The following is a 20,717-nucleotide window of genomic DNA, read 5'->3' as shown; positions in this document are numbered from 1 at the left end:
TAATTTAAAATAATTACCCTTGCATAATTAGTTTTCTTATGAATTACAACAATTTGCATTTTGTATTTTCAATTTGCAAAATGCAAGAATTTATTGTCCTTGATCCGTAACTTGACATTTCTCTTATATACTCCTTACTTTATACTTAAATGAGTAACAAGATCTTATAGCCCGATCAAGGAACACAAAACTTTACGAAAACCTCCAAAAAAATAAAGGAAGGATGAAAATTTGGGAATAGGTAGTTGAAATTTTCTATGATTATATAAGAAAAAGTTTACAATTCTACATCCCCTCCATTTTACAAAAATACCCCTCTTTCGGGGGTGAAAATATACATTCAAAATAAAACCGTAATTGGATAAAATGACTAATTCTAAGCAACTTTTGTTCTATAGAGTTTTTCACCAAGTCAATACTTTTCGAGTTATTTGCGAATGAATATGTTCATTTTTAACAAAACAAAAAACATGCTTTTGGACGGTTTTTCGCAAATAACGGAAAAAATAAGTATTTTATCGAAAACAAATATTCTTAGCAAAAATATAGCTTACAAAAAAGTGATATAAATGGTGTATGCATGAAGTCTGTTGACCCAGTTGAAGCAGAATTGTAGCTAATGAGAAGTAGGTTCTTCTTCGTCAAATTTCAAATCGAACATTTCAACGTGAAATATCCAAAAAACGGAGCACTTTTCGGGGAAAACTTATTAAAACTTTTTTAAAATGTTTAAAAAATGTTTATTTTTGTTTTTTTTAAACTTTTACCATTAAAAGAAAGTGAGTTACGCTTAAAATATTGTTGGTCGCTTTTATTTTTTTGGAAAAAAATCTCGAAAATCACCACCCAATTAGCATCCCTAATAAAATTAATCGTTACCGCCTCACAAGTTATTTTACTTATGTATTCTTTATATTATGATCTGTAAGTTTTATCGGTTTAAAGTGCTTGTTTTTGAAAAGGCTTGAACGAGTAACTAATTACGAGTGTATGAAAATTTTAAACAGGCATAGCAGAACCAATTTTTGTCTACAATGAAAACAAAAAATCCAATGTATTCAGAAAAGCAAAACGTACATTTTATTACTCTTTGAGATTTTTGGTATTACTAATAATTTTTAAGTTTATTTGAAAAAAATAAATTTTTTTCAAAATTAAAAAAAAATGTTTATTTTAAAACCATTTTTTTTTCAAAAACGAACACTTTGAACCAATGAAACTTGCAGATCATATGAAGAATACATAAGCAAAGTAACTTGTGAAGTACTTGTAAATAATTTTATTTGAGATGCTAATTAGGGGTGATTTTTGTGATTTTTTACCAAAAAATAAAAGCGACCAACAATATTTTGAGCGTACAATATAAATACTTACTTTTTGAGTTATTTACGAAAAATCGTCCAAAAACATGTTTTTTTTTGTCAAAAATGAACATATTCACTCGCAAATAACTCGAAAAGTATTGTCTTTTGAAGTGAAAAAACTCTATAGAACAAAAGTTGCTTATATTTAGTCATTTTATCCAATTCCGGACTTATTCTGAACGTATATTTTTTCACCCCTGAGGAGGCTCCTTTTTTGTAAAATGGAGGGGACGTAGAATTGTAAACTGTTTCTTATATAGTAATAGACAATTTCAACTACCTATTCCCAAATTTTCATCCTTCCTTTATTTTTTTTTGGGTCAGATTGTTCTTTGATCGGGCTATTAGGCTAAATTGGGAAATAGATAAATGAAAATTCAGTATGTCGAATTTGTCAATATCGACCTAAATCGATACAATTGCGCAGTTTCTACGTGCAATTAGCTGTTTTTTTAAAATACCATATAGAAATGAAAATTACACATTTAAGGGCATGATAACTATAACAAATTACGTAAGTACAAAAAAATGTTTCTTATAAATGGCAAAAGTGCATTTTTTTATGTTACGGAACATATTATCAACAAAGAAAACTAATTATGGTATGGTATTATTTACGATGTCATTAATGATAATTATTATTAAAGTGATTTACCTAAAATGAAATATGCCAGCGTATTTATCATCGAACTCTTGATCATCTGGCACTATTTGGAAGAACAAGCGGCTGTTAAGGGTTAAGTTTGCTGTAGCTGCCAAAAGCCAGCAATCTCCAAGTATTCCTTGTTGTACGTCGAATCGGGAAAATCCTTCGACAAAAAATTTGGGGTCGTTACAAATTTCCTGAAATTAAATACTACGATGAGTAAAAGAAAATAAATTTTTTATAGGTATGTAATTAAAAAATTTAAAGTTGGTTCAAAATTTTCAAGTAACAGTATATTATTTTTAGTTATTTGTCTTTTAGTTGTTTTAGGTATTAAATTTCCACTGAAAAGAATGCAGAGAAACAAATAATATAAGAACAATTTCGATATTCTGAAGCTATTATATTGTGGTATCTTAATAAAATTTACTATTTTTATTGGGTATATTGGGTTTACTTTAGAATAAGTTTATTTTGACGTTTCTATTTCCACCTCGGAAATCCGAGGTGGAACTCGAAACGTTACGATTAACTTATTTTAAACTAAAATTGTGGCTTATTTCCGGTAAAGATAGTAAATTTAGAACTAAACATACGTAATCCATACTCAATTCCTATCCTCACCTCCAAGATGTGTGGATTTACCACATGCCTAACCCTGGTAATCTTAAGCAACCCTACCGGAAAATAAATAACCACCTCCCTCAGGGTCAGGGCCGACGATAAAGAGAGAAATGGAACTCCGAAAAGGGGGTTCCCAGATGAAGTCTATACCTGTCTGTTGGCCCAACGTGTACTGGGGCTATAATATATAATCCTTGTGCCCGAATCGAATGTTCCGTTGTTTTAATCATTTTTTATTTCTACTTACTCAATTTACTCAATAAAAGCTCTCCTTGTATTTCTATTTTGAGAAATAGGTAGCTTTCTAGATATACAAATCACAATGACAGGACATAGGCGAACATCATAGATGTACGTAATTATTTTTTGGTATGCTTTATTGTCATAAAATTTTACCAATTTGTGCACAAAGCTTATATAAAATAAAAAAAAATACAATAAAAAACAAAAAATAATAAAAAAAAACTACAAACAAAACAAAAACAGAAACAGACACCAAGTAAATGGCGTGAGTTATACTACTTAATATAATTTTACAGTTATTAAGTACACATTAAAAAATTAAAAATTTTGCAAACAATATGTATACAACGTCAGAGCAAAAAGAAGGCGAACAAGGAAAAGGGGAAAGTAAATCAAAAGTTCTATGCCGCTGCAAATATGTACAAAAGCACTCGAAAGTAATAATCCTGCAAGTCAATTTGCTGAATTCAAATCGTTTATAAAAAAGTCAATCACTGTATAAAAAGCTCTCTCTAGCAAATAAGCTTTCAAGGCCTTGCGAAAAGCGGGAAATGCTGTAATAGATTTGATATTAGATGGCAGGTGATTGTGCATTTTTCTCGAATTGTATAGTATAGAGCACTTAACCAGCTCAGACCGTGGGGTCGGCAGATAAAGATTATGCTCCACGTTTCTAAGGGGATAGTTGTGAGTGCGTCTCTCTGGACCTTCTGATGCATGTTTGCGGATTAAACAAACGGATTCAAAAACAAACAAAGAAGGAAGAGTTAATATATTAAATTTTTTAAAAAATTCTTGGCAATGAACTCTGCTATTGAGTCTCAGGGAGTAACGAAGAGCTCTCTTTTGTAGTTTAAAAATACGCTCAAATTGAGTCACAAAACACGTACCCCAGAATGGAAGGGCGTACCGAAGATGAGACTCAAAAAGAGCATAATAAACGATCCCAGATGTTGACAAATTCATTTCAAAATGTTCTGCAAAACAAGCAGAACTTAATTTTTTGTGTAAGGCATCAATGTGCAAGTTCCATTTTAGAGACTTATCCACAATAAGCCCTAAGAACTACCTAAGAACTACCTAAGAACGATTCAACTACCTCTAGACTGTTGTTATTAAGTACTAAAGGTTGCATCATACTGTTGTAAGGTAGGACTTTGGTTTTAGAAAGGTTAAATAACAGGAGATTCGAATCGCACCACGATTTAATGGTGACTAGGTCTGTAGCTATGGTATTGCGAAGATCCATAATATCCGTGTTACTCCAAGTAATACTAGTATCATCTGCAAAGAGACATATTTTACCTTTAATGTTCAGACTAGAGATATCATTTATGTATATCAGAAACAATATAGGGTCTAGAACTGAACCCTGAGGTACCCCACATTCTAATGTTATGCAAGAAGACGTCTTCGTGTCAACCCTTACAAACTGACTTCTTTTATTAAGATATGATTTAAGCCATTTAAGAGCCTTTCCCCTAAATCCATAGTGCTGTAATTTGTCAGTCAAGATGTTATGGTTTACACAATCGAATGCTTTAGAGAAATCACAGAAAATTGTTGCTGTAGAGTGATGGTTATTTAGACTGGAGTAAACATGATCGAAAAGGAAGAACATAGCATCATTCGTGCATTTGTCACTCAGGAATCCAAATTGATGTGGAGTAAGCAATTTGTATTTCAACAGAAAAGATAAGATTCTTTTTTTTACCAGACTTTCAATTATCTTCGACAACGTGGGCAGGAGTGCAATAGGGCGATAATTCGAAGCAAGATCTTTATCGCCTCCTCTGTGTATAGGAATAATTATCGCTGTCTTAAGGCAGCTTGGAAAAACTCCAGTTTCGAATGACCTGTTTATTAAGGTAGTAAGATGGTTTAAAGTGCAATCAGGTAGAGCAGAAAACATTTTAAGAGTGAGGCCATCAGTCCCAGATGACGATTTATTTTTAATGTCATTTATTGTAGAGCGTAGTTCACCTAATACTATGGGTGTAAAAAAGAAACTATTTACATTCTTATGCGAAAGATATGAAATCGGATCCTGAGAAGGAGGTATAGTATTTGTTAAATTTTTTGGCACATTTACAAAGTAATTGTTCAGGGTCTCAGGAGAAGTCGGGATTGTGGTGGGAGAAGAAGTTTTATCTCTCAGTTCATTTACGATAGACCACGTTTCCTTAGCAACATTACCTGATTTAGCCAGCCTCGCATTATAATAAATTTCCTTGGCGGCCTTTATGGCTTTATGGTAAATTTTCCTGTAAAGCCTAACGTAATCATGGAAGGATATGTTGTCCGAGAATTTTTTTAGGTACGATAATGAGCGCATGTTCTTTGCAGATATACGTAGACCTCTAGTTGACCAGGGTTTACGATGTTTAGTTTTAATGGGCCTAAGAGGAAAGGATTCGTTGCCAGACCAGACAATAGCTTTATGAATCTAGAAAACTCGATGTCGACATCAACAGAGCGGAAGTCCCAGTCAGTTGTATGACATAGGTGTTTAAATGTTAGAAAATTTTGTTCTCCAAAGACACGGAACAATTTTCGTTGCGTGTTTTCACTATTATTTTTTGATTTTAACCAAAATGTAGTCAATACTGCTTCATGATCAGAGAAACCTGAGTTGAAAACAGTACAGTCAGTAGAATTTGGAGCCAAAGACGATACGACATAGTCAATGATACTAGAGCTAGTTTTAGTTATTCTGGTTGGAGAATTTACATGCATACCTATACCAAAGGAATCAAAGATAGAATGAAGAGATTCTTGAGCAGCACACACACTGGAGTAGTCAATATTTAGATCGCCACATAGAATTAATTTACTTTTTGAAGGAATAGATTCTAGCAAGCTAAGTAGTTGTTGTAAGAAAATCTGCACATCCGCATCGGGAGTTCTATAAATACAAATAATATAGAGGTCAGAAGATTTCTGATAAATTATGGAGAATTCAAATACTTTTTCAATTAATAAATTATCAAATTTGGTAACTGCTGAAAAGTCATTTTGTGTAGACATAATCAAAGTACCCCCATGAGATAATCTACTCCTGTTAAATCTGGATATAATAGTGTAATTTTTAATAAACACAGGTTCATCAACATTTAACCAATGTTCAGTTATGGCAACAATCTCAGGAAAATTTAGCTCTTCTAGTAATAGAAGTAATTCATCAGTTTTGTGTCTTAAGGACTGAATGTTAATAAGAAATAAACTTAGCTTGCTATCGTCCAAATTGTCAGAAGGCGCTTGATCTTCTGTACGCGTCAATTTATTTAAAAAAAATTTTGCTAGATGGGTAATTACTGGAAAAATATTTATTCTGACATTCCCTAATTTTCTGGAGTCGGAGGCGTGTCTCAGTGGAAAAGAAGGTTCCAAAAGCCGAAAGATCTGCTTCAACTTCAGCGGTACTAATACCGTAAGCCTCATGGAATCTGTGATACAGCTTACGCAGGGAATCCACGTCAGTAGGGAGTCCCTCTGAAGCCAGCATCAATTTAATGGTGGTGTTGGTGTGCCCATCGTAACACGTACTCGAGGGTTGATCATGGAGATAGGCAAGGAAGAGTCGAAGAGGATTCAAAATTCCAGGGTCCCTCAGTCTAGCTAACAAGTAACGACTATTTTCCGATTAACGATTAGTTCGGGTGTTCCTTCATTTGTAATATTTGATAGTATCGTATAGGAGAAATTTTGTTAAAAGGCTACATCAACGCGTCATCAATATATTTTTTTTTTCGAAAGTTCTGAGAACTGTCACCAGGACGGCAACAGTGCGTCGACAGTACGACAGTGACACTATAGGGTCAATCCATGCCAAATGGTCCAATATAAATTAAGTTGGTTGCTTGACTATTTTTAACATTTTTTATTTTTCTACCTTTTACACTTCTATAGAGACTAAAGATATCCATTTATTTTATTTTTAAAAATTTTAGTTTGCCGCTGACGGCCATTTTTGTTAAAGCGTGTCGATCATTTTCATGGAAAACATGGCTCGCTCTTTACCCAATATTTTTACTGAGGTTTGACCTAGAACAATAAATCAAAAACCAAACTTTTTAGAAAAGTATGCTCTAAAAAACGGTCTCTAGCATTATTTAATTTCAAACTACCCTTAAGGCCTTAAATGAACCTCAAAGTTTGAAAAGGTAAACTGATAAAATTCCATTTTCAGCATTTTTTAAACAGCATAATAAGGCAAGCCGATAATGGTTTGTAAAGACATACGTACATACTTTAAATAAAAAAGGTTTGAACTTTGAGACTTGAGTAATTTTTTTCAAAAAAATCTCAAAAATGTAATTTTTGAAAAATCTCAAAGTTTGACCCCTTATATCTCTGATGGGCACGGATGAAAAAATTTGAAATTCGGCTGAATGTTAGCCCCTAGCAAGTAGAATAAGGAGTAAAAATTTGGAGTTGCAGACTTACCTCATATAGGAGTTACAGGACTGAAAAAATGGTCAAAAATCAAAATGGTCAAAATTTGAGCATTTGCGGGCAGGGTAATTAAAATTCAAATAAAACTGTCTAATGAAATAAAAAGCAATGTATTTTCACCAGATTTGACAATGAATACAAATTTATACAGGGTGGGCCAAAGAAAAGAGTCCACCTCGATATTTGGCAGTTATTAGATTTTAAGGGAATGCCGAAACAAGTCGATTTTTATTTTTAAATTGCAATTTTTTTATATATATTTCATACGTCTCCATGACGTGTCATCGTCAGTGACGTCATCCATCTCGGCGTGATGACGTAATCGATGATTTATTAATGGGAATAGGGGTCGTATGTTATCTCATTTGAAAGAGTGTGCAATTATCTGTTCAGTAGTATAAACAATAATATAACTATTTATACAGGGTGGCCAAAAAATAATTTTTGAATTAAATTAATTGACACAAAAAAATAATGTATGTAATTTATTTAACTCAAAATACATTTTATTGCTGTCATACAATAGAAAAAAAATTATTATTTGGCAAATAAACATTGATTTTCGCTTAAATTAAATGTTCAAACTGTCAAGAGGTAGGTGGGAGGCTGTTTGTGATTTAATTTAAGCAAAAAGAAATGTTTATTTGTGAAATAAACATTTTTTCTATTTTCTGACAGCAGTAAAATGTATTTTTAGTTGCCACAAGACCCCTATTCCCATTTAAAAAATCATCGATTACGTCATCACGCTCTCATGGACGACGTCACATAGTATGTAATATATCCCAAAAAGTTGCAATATAATAAAAATAAAAATGGACATATTTCGGCATTTCCTTAAAATCTAATAGGTAACTATTCCCAAATATCGAGGTGGACTGTTTTCTTTGGCCCACCCTGTATAAATTTGTATTCATTGTAAAATCTGGTGAAAATATATTAATTTTTTTTTCATTAGACAGTTTATTTGAATTTTAATTACACTGCCCGCAAATACTCAATTTTTGACCATTTTGATTTTTGACCATTTTCAGGCCTGTAACTCCTATGTGAGGTAAGCCTGCAACTCCAAATTTTTACTCCTTATTCTACTTGCTAGGGGCTAACATTCAGCCGAATTTCAAATTTTTTCATCCGTGCCCATCAGAGATATAAGGGGTCAAACTTTGAGATTTTTCAAAAAATTACATTTTTGAGATTTTTTTTGAAAGAATTTACTCAAGTCTCAAAGGTCAAACTTTTTTTATTTGAAGTATGTACGTATGTTTTTTGCAGAAAAAAATTACAAACCATTATCGGCTTGCCTTAGCTGTTAAAAAAAATGCTGAAAATGGAATTTTATCAGTTTACCTTTTCAAACTTTGAGGTTCACATAAGGCCTTAAGGGTAGTTTGAAATTAAATAATACTATAGACCGTTTTTTAGACCATACTTTTCTAAAAAGTTTGGTTTTTGATTTATTGTTCTAGGACAAACATCAGTAAAAATATTGGGTAAAAAGAGCGAAGCCATATTTTCCATGAAAATGATCGACATGCTTTAACAAAAATGGCAGTCATCGGCAAACTAAATTTTTTCAAAATAAAATGAATGCAATTTTGTACTCTCTATAGACTGAAGTTTAAAAGGTAGAAAAATAAAAAATATTAAAAATAGTCAAGCAACCACCTTTGGACCACTTGGCTTGGATTGACCCTATACTATCAAAACCAATGCACAATATTGTGATAATAATAATTATTATACTCACAGGCGCGCTAAATATTTCCAATCGATTTCTTGTTATAGATAGGTAATCGATTTTTAGTAATTTCAGTGTGACACAAAATCTAGGCATGGGATAAAAAAGTTTATTCGAAGAAAGTGTATTTTTTGTTTTTCTTAATATAACGGTACAGACTCGTTTTTTAATATACTATTTAATTATAGAGTAACTTTCCCGTACTAGCATATTTGTCAAATTTGCCTCTGAATACGAACCGCTCGTATTATTTAATTAAAACATTACAGTGGAGTCAGGTATCGGATAAAAATTGTTTAAATAAAAGTGACTTTAAAAGACTTTTTAATTTTATTCGTCGGGAATAATTAAAGTGCGTTAATTGTTCGGTATGCAGGAAAATTTAAAGAACGTTTGAAAAGTACGTGTGTGCCGATTAAAGACAGCAGTGAGGCCAAGACAACCCTGCAAATACGACTCGAGGGTGTCCTCAGGAAGAACGGAGATAACCCAGAGATGTTCCACTTCCAGTCAGCGGAAGAAGCAGTCTTATCGAAATTAAAAGCTGTTTCTCAAACGATTGTAAAAATGTCTACAAAAAATACTGAGAAATTCGAAATCTTTTCTCAAAAGATCGATGAAACTTCTACAAAAAGCGGCGAGAAATTTGAAACTGTTTCTCAAGCAATTAAAGAAGTTTGTAAACAGAACAACGAGAACCTTGAAGAAGTTTGTAGACAGAACAACGAGAAATTCGAAGAAGTTTCTAGAACAATCAATAAGATACGGAAAAGTGTAGACGAGAATAAAGAAATGCTAGAAGAAAAGATCAAAGAATTAGAGAGCATGATAACCAATACGAAAATGCAACCACTAGTTAATGTAGTAGCTTCAGATCCTGCAGTGAAAGAAGAACTACCGAGAGACGAAACGTCGCATCATATGAGATTCAAATTACCACCATTTGATGGAAAGTCTTCTTGGTCGATACACCTTAGACAATTTGAAGCTATTGCGACCGCCAATCATTGGACCGAACAAGAAAAGGTTGTTTCCTTGACTGCTGCTCTACGAGGTGATGCTGCAGACATATTAAGGTCAATTCGTAAGGGTCAAAAAAATATTACCAGTCCTTGTTCACTCGCCTAAAAAAACGCTATGGAGATGCCCATCCACAACAAGTATACAAAGCACAACTGCGAAGTAGAAGTCAACGAGCAAGTAAGAATTTGCAAGAATTTGAAGCAGATGTGGCTCATGTGCTGCGGTTGGCTTATCCGGAGGTGCCAGACAGCGTTTTAAGAAAACAGAAGAGAGTGAACTACAGAAAGCTTTACGACTAGCCTATCAAGACCGAAAGTTTTAGATGAAGAACTTGCTATTGCATTGGAACACGAAACGGCTAGTCAAACTTAGCGAAGCCATAGAGTAAGAACCAATGAAGAAAGTGACGAACACAAGGATGAACCTCTGGAGGAAATGATACGGAGAGTACTTCGCAATGAAATGCCAAAGAGACGCGAGCCTAGATGCTGGAATTGTAAGAAGATCGTACAGCAGTCGGAAAACTACAGCGGGTCGACACCAAGGGGCAACTGCCGACCTCGAAAACAAGAGCCCCCTAGTAACTGTCAACTTTAAGTCCTCCGGTGGAATTCGCAACTTATACATCGAAGATCGTATCAATAATAGATGTAGATAGTTTTTGATGGATATAGGTGCAACAAGAACTATCTCACGTCCAGAAGTAGTACGAGACCATCTTAAATTGTTACCTGCAACAGTAAGGCTTAGAACAGCGACTGGTGAGCTAATTAATACATATGGCGACACTAATATGTCAGTATCCATTGGCCAGACGACAGTTGAACACCAAGTATTAATTGCCGAGATCTCCGATGAGTTCATATTGGGAATGGACATACTAAGAAAAGTTGGGGCTGTATTGGATGTTCAAAATGGAGTTCTCAAGAAGATATCATCCGCTTACTGACTACATGCGACGTAACCATACCCGGTAATAGTGAGGAAATTCTGATGGCCATGCTTCATGGACATTGCCGAAATGGAAGTTTAAGGATGGTCAAAGTTGTGGACAATGTCGAGTTCCCAACGGCAAAAGCTTTGGTGAGAGTTCGAGATGTCGTCCCGGTAAGAGTTATGAATTTAAAGGAAACTGCTATCAAGTTGAGTAGAAGAACTTTGATCGGACAGTGCGTTCCCGTGGCATTAATTTGCTCTATGAATACCAATGAGAAATCGTCGAAGTTGAAGTATCCAAAGGAGCTTGTTGAGATGGTCATTGAAAGATGCCAAGATCTTGATCATGAACGAACGGAGAAAGTGAGGTCTATGCTGATAGAATTTCAAGATGTTTTTGCTATTGATAAGAAGGATAAGGGCAAAACAAGCATAGTGACGCATAAAATAAATACAGGAGACGCTCAGAGATAAAGCCGAAGAGATTATCAAGGATATTGACAAACAAGGGGTAATTGAACCACCAAACGGCCCATGGACATCACCAGTAGTTCTGGTAAAGTAGAAAGATGGTTCAATGCGTTTTTGTATTGACTACCGCCAGCTCAATGCGGTAACAAAAAAAGATAGTTAGCAGCTGCCTAGAATAGACGATACATTGGATACTCTCTCTGGTTCTCGTTGGATCTCCACACTCGATTTAAAAAGTGGATATTGGCAAGTAGTCATGGAGCCAGCCGATCGGGAGAAAACCGCATTTTCAATAGGATCAGGGCTTTGGCAGTTTACGGCTATGCCTTTTGGTTTATGTAATGCTTCTGCCACATTTGAAAGATGAAGGCAGTTTTAAGAGGTCTAACATGGAAAACATGCCTGGTTTACTTGGATTATGTAACTGTGGTTGGAAGTTCCTTTGATGAAGATGCCAAGAATCTAATAGAAGCCTTTCAACCATTGAGGACAGCGAACTTAAAGTAAGTCGGAAGAAATGTCACATGTTTCGACGAGAAGTTAAGTACTTGTGACATTTATTGTATCGAGTAATGGTGTAACAGCTGATCCTGAAAGATTGAAGCAATTAAAGATTGGCCAGTACCAAAAGATAAACATAAAATTAGAAGTTTCCTTGGACTATGTACATATTACCCACGATTTGTTAAAGGATTTGCCAATGTCTCCAAGCCCTAACAAAGTTGACGGAGGAGGGCAAAGAATATACATGGAGTGAAGAGTGCCAAAAAGCTTTCGAACAACTACAAATAGCTCTGATCAGTGCACCGATATTAAACTACCCGGGACAAGCAGGAAAATTTGTTTTGGACACCGATACTAGCAACAGTGCCATAGGAGCTGTTCTACCACAAATCCAGGATGGATAGGAAAAGGTCATCGCTTATTTCAGCAAAGTCCTGTCGAAACCAGAAAAAAACTATTGCGTTACAAGAAGAGAACTGCTGGGCGTAGTGAAGGCTTGCGAACATTTCCATAAATACTTGTATGGCAGAAAGTTCCTTCTTCGAACGAATCGGATCACGCTGCCCTAAAATGTCTCATACAATTCCGTAATACAGAGGGCCAGATGGCAAGATGGTTAGGACGATTACAAGAATATGATTACGAGATAGAACACAGGGCCGGAAGAGTTCATTCAAATGCTGATTCTCTTTCGAGAAGACCATGCAGTGCAAATTGTAATCACTGTGCCAAACTAGAGGAACGATTTTGCCCCGTGAGACGAACCACCGTAGTTAATGAGCAATGGCAACCCGAACAGTTACAAGACGCCCAAGAAGATGTTCCATGTATAAAAAGAGTATCGGATTGGATGCGCCTAGTTGGCAAAACATTAGTGCATGTAGTCCGGAAGTCAAGGCCTACTGGAGCCAATGGAATTGCCTGGTACTAAAAGATGATCTTCTGTACAGAACCTTTGAGAACGATGATGGTACAGAATCTAGGCTTCAGTTGATTGTACCTAAAAGTAAAGTGTCAGAAGTATTGCGTCAGTTGCATGACGGGATATCAGGTGGACACTTTGGTATTACGAAGACTCTGCAAAAGGTTCGAGAGCGGTTCTATTGGGTGAACTGTAAAGATGATGTAAGAAGATGGTGCCGGAAATGTGAACTGTGCATCCAGTAATGGTCCAGAGTAAAAAGAAAGCACCCATAAGATAATACAACGTTGGCAGTCCTATGGAAAGAGTAGCAATCGACATTGCAGGTCCATTTCCAGAAACCGATGTTGAAAATAAATACATCCTGGTAGCCATGGATTACTTTACGAAATGGACCGAGGCCTATGCATTACAAAATCAAGAAGCTGCTACCGTTGCAGAGGTAGCAACGATACTTTGAATAGTAACTATGTGTAACAATTAACAAAAATATGTGGTTGTTAAATTATATCTTGGTCGTTAGCATGTAAATTTCACGTAAGCACTGACGATGACTGGTAAACCAGTCGAAAACTAGTTATGTGATTGTGATGTAGCCCTTTTTAGGGATTTTAGATATATACCTTTTATAAAGGATTTTACTGTTTTTTGTATTACATGGTATACAGCCAACTACAGGAAAACCTTTTCCTTGTGGATTCATTTTAAACCCGTACAACTTGTTGAACATAAAAATCACACTGTAATAGGTATTGTAGAAGTAAAACAATAAATTTAAATCTGGTGGATGAGAGATTAAAAAATATACTTCGCATTTAATCTTAAAATAAATTAGTCATCAATTTTTTTTGTATCGTATCTCGCTTAGTTTGAATATAATCGACATTTAACAGTGCTCATTTTAAAGTTCTTTTCAAGCACTACATAATATATTTCTTTTTGTATTATAATTAGAAGATTTATGAAAAACGAATCTCTTCGATTTGTCATAAGATACAAACTGGTTTTTGTAGTTTTTTTGTTAGATGCATAATTTTTAAGGTATTCGCAAAAAACTTTTCAACCACAAATAACTCAAAAAGTATTGGTAGGGGAGCCCAAGCGACGATTTTTGCAGTTACTTGAGTGCATCATATTATCGCATGGGGAGAAACCTTGTACCCTGTAAATGTACCTCTGCCATATATTGGCTCTTAATACAGGGGAGTTCGTTAAGGGGGGTCCGAAAAATATCTATCCTTAGAAAAATTCGAAATCGTCAGATTAAGATAAGGTAAGTTAAGTGCATGCAAAACGGTGTATATTTCAAAAATCTGACGATTTGAGCAATTTGTCAGTCACAAAGTTTCACAAAAAAAGCAAATATATCGCGAAATGAACGTCAGATCGAAAAACTAAAAAATACGCGTTCAATATTTTTCAAACGTCTATGGAATGATACCAAACACAACCCCCCACGGAAAGGGGTGGGGAGTAAATTTAAAATTTTAAATACGAACCCCGCGATATTTCGCGAAATGAAGATCAGATCGAAAAACTGAAATATACACGTATTCAATATTTTTGAAAAATCTATCGAATGGCACCAAACACGACTCCCCATCCCCATGGAGGTGGGATGGGGGTTACTTTAAAATCTTAAATAGGAGCCCCAAATTTGTATTGCAGATTTGGATTCTTTACGTAAAAATAAGTAACTTTTATTCGAGAGGTCTGGATAAACTGGCGTCGGATCGGCCTATGGAGGAGCGGTACGGCAAGGGATAAGGGCTTGCGGCTTGGTGATACTCCTCCATAGATCCCTACCGAAGGGCGTTGACGCCTAAGAACGGTGTATACATACCTTTTTTCGAATTATGGATAGATGGCGCTATAATCGGAAAAAACGATTGTTGGAAATGAAACATAATTTAAAAAATGGAAAGTCCCCCACGTTATGGAAACTTAACATTTTTTTGTTTTAGAACGTAATCGTCACAACCCAATAGGTCCCAATAACGCTCGAGTGACTGCAAATTTAGCATACTTTCCGTCCCTACTATATTGAGTTTTCAAAAAAAATATATAGAACAGTTTTTGCTTAGAATTGGGTTCTCTAACCACTTCTGTGGTTATTTTGACCAGAAAATTTTCCACCCACGAGAAGGCGTGGGAATCATCCCAAGATAAAAGCGCACATCGGCATAGTACTTTGAATTAAGAGATAAGTAGATGCTATTCCCAAAATCTCATTAAAATCCATGCAGTAGGATAGAATTCGGATAGTCTTGTCGCCAGGGGGGGGTACAACGGCCTCCCTAATTCAGATGGACTTACCCAAGTTTTTTTATATAATTTGACCCGTAGAACACGAATTTTTTGGGTAACAGTCGATCCGGATGTCGATAAGATTGTTATAAACAAAGAACTTGAGGAATTACATAACAGCAAGTTTTCGCAAAACAAAACATTTTTTTGTATTATTTGGGTGATTCTCAGCAAAAAATGGTCTTACAAGTTTTTTCGTAGGATGCATAGTTTTCGAGATAAACGCGGTTGAACTTTCAAAAAATCGAAAAAGTGCAATTTTTGAACCCGAATAACTTTTGATTTAAAAATAAAATAGCAATTCTGCTATCTGCATTTGAAAATTCAAGTTAAATTCTATCGGCTTTAATTAATTTTATTGCTAAAAATTAAGTTTTTATTTGTTAAACAAAACCATAAACACATAGTGTTTCCCGTGCCCAATGCATGCGTTTTAATGTACGTAATCTACGTAGAAATTGCTGTATGCACGCCTACTCGTTCGATTTCAAATGAGAAATGCATTGAAAACATCATTCAATCACTATGTGTTTATAGCTTTGTTTAACAATAAAAAAATTAATTTTTAGCAATGAAAGTAATCAAAATCGATAGAATTTGACTTGAACTTTCAAATGCGGTAAGCACAATTGCTATTTTATTTTTCAATCAAAAGTTATTCGGGTTCAAAAATTGCAATTTTTCGATTTTTTGAAAGTTCAACCGCGTTTATGCCGAAAACTATGCATCCTACGAAAAAACTTGTAAAAACATTTTTTGCTTAGAATGACCCAAAAAATACAAAAAAAAAATGTTTTGTTTTGCGAAAAATCGCTGTTATGTGATTCCTCAAGTTCTTTGTTTATAACAATCTTATCGACATCCGGATCGACTGTTACCCAAAAAATTCGTGTTCTACGGGTCAAAATACATAAAAAAAACTTGGGTAAGTCCATCTGAATTACGGAGGCCGTTGTAGCCCCACTGGCGACAGGACTAGGAGGTAATATATCCTGTTTTTGCTTTCATTGACTGGCGTACAGAGGGTACCGCAAAGAGTATATTCCTGAATAATCCAAGGAGAGCGAAAAACTGTATAAAAAATTTTGTAAAGACGGAAATCAGGAAATTGAAGACGAATTACTCCATAATAATAATATTGCTGCTATGCGTGAGGAATGAACTGGACAGTTAAAAATATGGATTTTAAAAGCTCTTAAAAACTTTATCACCTGTCATAATTCCTGTAATTTGACATATTCTACATGTTCCACTCATTAAAATGCCCATTTGGTTATAAATAGCAGTCTGATTTTTGCATGAGAGTTTAATCTCTGTTCTGAGAGTTGAATTCTGTTGTGTCGGACAAAATAAATGTGCCGTTTTCGTGGTCCGACCGTTCCAAATTTTTAACCTGTTCCACAATTAAAACTGCCCCTGTTCCAGTGTTGCCATATATCAAAGTTTATCCGACTAGACACCCTTAAGCTACTAACAAATTTTCAGCTTGCTATTAATCTACTTTTTTTTCATACGCGGGATACAGACCTACTATTAATGCCAATTTCAAAAGGAGAAAATTTCAACTCGGTTATCGTAGTATTAAAGAGGATTTTTGACAAATGTTAAGTTTGTAAGTTTGATAAAAACCAATTTATCAGAATAAGATGTAAGTAATGTTTTTCCTAATCCAGATTGGCCTGGGCAGCGTTTAGAAAGTTAAGATGGATACTAAAAAGAACAAAAATAGAACAATACCTAAGAACCCGTGTATTTGACCAGTGCATCCTTCCTGTTCTGATGTATGGCTCAGAAACATGGACATTAACAAAGGCCAACATAAACAAAATAGAAATAACTCAGAGAAAAATGGAAAGATCCATGCTGGCAATAAAACTGCAGGACAGAAAATCAACCAAATTGATAAGAGAGAAAACAAAAGTAAAAAATGTAACTGAACATATAACAGGGTTAAAGTGGAGATTTTCGGGCCACAATGCGAGACACGAAGACAAAAGATGGAATGCTGAAATACAAAACTGGAGACAGTGGACAGAAAGAAGAGGCAGAGGCAGACCTCAGATGCGATGGAAAGACGATATTGTAAAAGTTGCAGGAACTCACTGGAAAAGCGCAGTCAAGGACAGACAGATATGGAAAGATTTGGGGAAGGCCTATGTCCAAAGTTAGATAGAAATTGGCTAAAGAAGAATGTTTTTCCTACCAAGTTTTTTTAACTGAAAATATTGCGCTTTCCGTGGATATTTGTGCCAGAGCCGCACCTAAGGAGCCAAAGAGCCACATGTGGCCCTGGAGCCGCACTTTGTCGACTACTGGTCTAGTGGAAGTGGAAGGACAAGCCGACCAAATCTTAGAGTGGCAATCCGTCCGATTTCTTGGTTGCGACCAAACAGTCAATTGAATATATTTGTCAATTCAAAGTGTAGAAACTAATTATTGTTATTTACTTTTTGTAATACATGGTCCCCTTTGTTTATTGTCAATTTGAGGTACATCACGAATTGAATAATGCTTCTTAAGTTGTTGTTTAACTGATAATAATCTGTATATATATTAAGTCGAATCTACAGTACCCAATCGTTTTTTCTACGAATACGATTTTTTTCTACAGCCGTGCTAAAACAGCCACTTTCCGCACGCATTTCCTTTCCGAAAGTTGCACTTTCCCGCACTAGTGCGGGAAAGTAGAATATCTTGTAATATGGCTTTAAGGGAAACGGAGCAAAATGCAAAATTTTGACCCTTGTCAAAATTTTCAATGTGTTTTAAATGTATTAATTGTTTTCGAATCCTGAGAAAACTAATAAGTATTTTTGAAAAATTTAAACGCAGAATGAAAGATTACTTTATTACCGAGGGTCGAAAGTCCCTTAGAATAAATAAAAAGTTTCTTTTGAATGAAATATTTGAAATTAAAAATCGCACTAAATTTTCTCTTTTATTTTTACCCCTGTAACTTATTAAAATAAACATTATAGAAGTTTTCAGGGACTTTCGGCCCTCGGCAATAATGTAATGTTTCATTCTGCCTTTAAATTTTTAAAAAATATTTATTAGTTTTCTCAGGATTCGAAAAAAAATGAATACATTTAAAACACATTGAAAATTTTGACATACGTCAAAATTTTGCATTTTGCTCAGTTTCCCTTAAAATATACATTATAATACATGCAATAAACTAATATTTGAAAATTATTTACTAATTTACTTCAAATTTATCTTATTGTGTTCATGTTTTAATGAAATTAACGCGATAATTCGATGAAATAGAATTATTTTGACGTAATATTTAAAAGTCAAATCAATAGACAATAACAATAAGAATGTTGGCGGAGACAATCCCTGACTAATTCACGACAAAATCGCATGCGCCGTAATACCGGTATATTAATAGTTAATACTTAATTAATAATATTAATTAATAGTAAACATACGAAAAAGTAAAACATAGTAAACATACCAAAACGACAAATGCCGATATGGATGTCAAGCCCAAGAATCCAGCCATCTTACCGGGGGCTACCAGGCGTTTGTCGGAACTGATTATAAAGAACGCCACGACTCTAGTATAGAGATCTCGAATCTCGAAATACAAATAAGGAGATAATGAAGAATGGAAAGTACCCAGATAATCCTTATTATTCTTTCTACTACTGGAGTCATTCCAAAGAAACTCATAGAAAACATCAAAAAGCTGGGTCTAAATGAACATATTTACCAGACTATGCAGAAAGCTGTGCTATTATCGACCTCCAGATGCGTGCGAAAATTTTTGGGAGATACTTCGGCGTAAAAAGTCACCTAGGGCTCGATAACACGGAAAGAGTCCAACCAGAGCTCAATCCTTTTGATACCCTAGGTATCTGGGATGAGTGAATTTTCCCCTTAGAGAGTGCGGGGCGTATCGCTAAATCTGGTAAACATACGTTGTATATTTATCTATCAATGGTATTATTTATACAGTAAAACCTCCGTTAACCGAAATAATTGGAGGAGGCTGTTTTGGATAACAAGAATTTCGGTTAAAAATAACATTGTTTTTTTGTGTTCTTCTTGTATCAAATTACATATCTAGTATTAGAAAGATATAGCTGTAAAACATCGTTGTCAAAGGAAAACAGAAAAGAAGATGGAAGATTTCTTAAAAAACACTTTACACATGTTCATTTTCCTTAATTTTATTGCAGTTTTTAAATGTACTTTTTATTTGATGATGAAATTATTGAAACTGTTAGCCATTTCGGTTAAACAATGTTTCGGTTAACGGAGGTTTTACTGTATTATTTTAAAGTCCACATGTTCCACTTGTAGTGGACGTCAGGGACTGTCTCCGCGAACATACTTAATGGTTTTGAATCGTCGTCATGGAAACCAATTTTATTTTATTAAAAATTTGGTTTTGACAACCTTGTCAGAGAACATATTGAACAATTCAAGGATCAGTTTGCATCAGTGAAACATTTGCAAAATGCCACTAACTGCTCGTTTACATTTAATATATAAGTAAAGGCATTCTTGTTTTTCCAAATGATTAAATTTGCATACATTTTTGTATTACCTATTGTTGTAGGTTGTATTTACTCGTAAATAAAAATTAATATTTATTGTGACTTTTTTCCAAACGTACGGCCTTTTGAAAAAATATTGTTCCTAACTCATGCGGAAAGTGTCTTTCCCGCACTCGACTGCTTGCTTAAACTGCGCTATCGCGTCGTTCGGGTCAACGGCAGTCGCGTGTGGGAAAGTACCACTTTCCGTACTAGCAAGGAAAATAACTATTTAACTGCAGTCAATAAGCGACTGTTTAAGGAGGGGTATTAGAAATTTTTATTCATAACTTTTTTTGTTCATAACTCATTATTTTCACGTTCATAACTCATAATTTTTATTCATAACTCATTAGTTTTGGACGAGATAACAGCTAAACTACAGGGTAGTATTCCATGGTGCCTAATGTATGCTGATGATGTAGTGTTGATAGGAAATAGTGAAAGAGACTTAGAACAAAAACTGGAACAGTGGAGACAAGCTCTGGAGGAAAAAGGTTTAAAACTTAGTAGGACAAAAACAGAGTATTTGGAATGTTCATTTAAAGATGGAGTTACTACAAATAAAATGGTATCTTTGGACGGTGAAATGATTGTGAAAAGCAATAGTTTTAAGTACCTAGGATCGGTATTACAGAGTAAGGGAGAAATAGATGGAGATGCATGCAGTAGAATTAGGGCTGGATGGATGAAGTGGAAAGAAGCGAGTGGTGTGTTGTGTGACAGAAAAATTCCAATGAAACTGAAGGGAAAATTCTATAAAACAGTCATAAAACCGGCTATGATGCACGGAACTGAATGTTGGGCAGTGAAAAAGAAAGAGGAACAACGAATGCATGTGGCGGAAATATGAATGCTTAGATGGATGAGTGGAGTGACAAAGAAGGATAAAATTAGAAATGAGTATATTAGGGGAAGTCTAGGTGTGGCACCA

At 34.8% G+C, this 20,717-nt stretch overlaps 1 protein-coding gene across 6 annotated transcripts in view; it reads right to left on the bottom strand.

Annotated features, from left to right (window-relative positions):
- Window positions 1-20,717, bottom strand: part of LOC114330442 (calpain-B) — a 510,388-nt gene that overhangs the window by 246,564 nt on the left and 243,107 nt on the right. For all 6 annotated transcript variants that reach the window (XM_050652714.1, XM_050652713.1, XM_050652715.1 and 3 more), the window contains one exon: window positions 2,020-2,207. In XM_050652714.1, coding sequence (XP_050508671.1) covers window positions 2,020-2,207 — 188 coding nt within the window. The remainder of the gene's footprint in view (window positions 1-2,019; window positions 2,208-20,717) is intronic.

This window comes from Diabrotica virgifera, chromosome 6, assembly GCF_917563875.1.
Source record: "Diabrotica virgifera virgifera chromosome 6, PGI_DIABVI_V3a".
NCBI lineage: Eukaryota > Metazoa > Arthropoda > Insecta > Coleoptera > Chrysomelidae > Diabrotica > Diabrotica virgifera.
The sequence above is the reverse complement of the archived record's forward strand: the minus strand, read 5'-3'. Positions and strand labels throughout refer to the sequence as shown.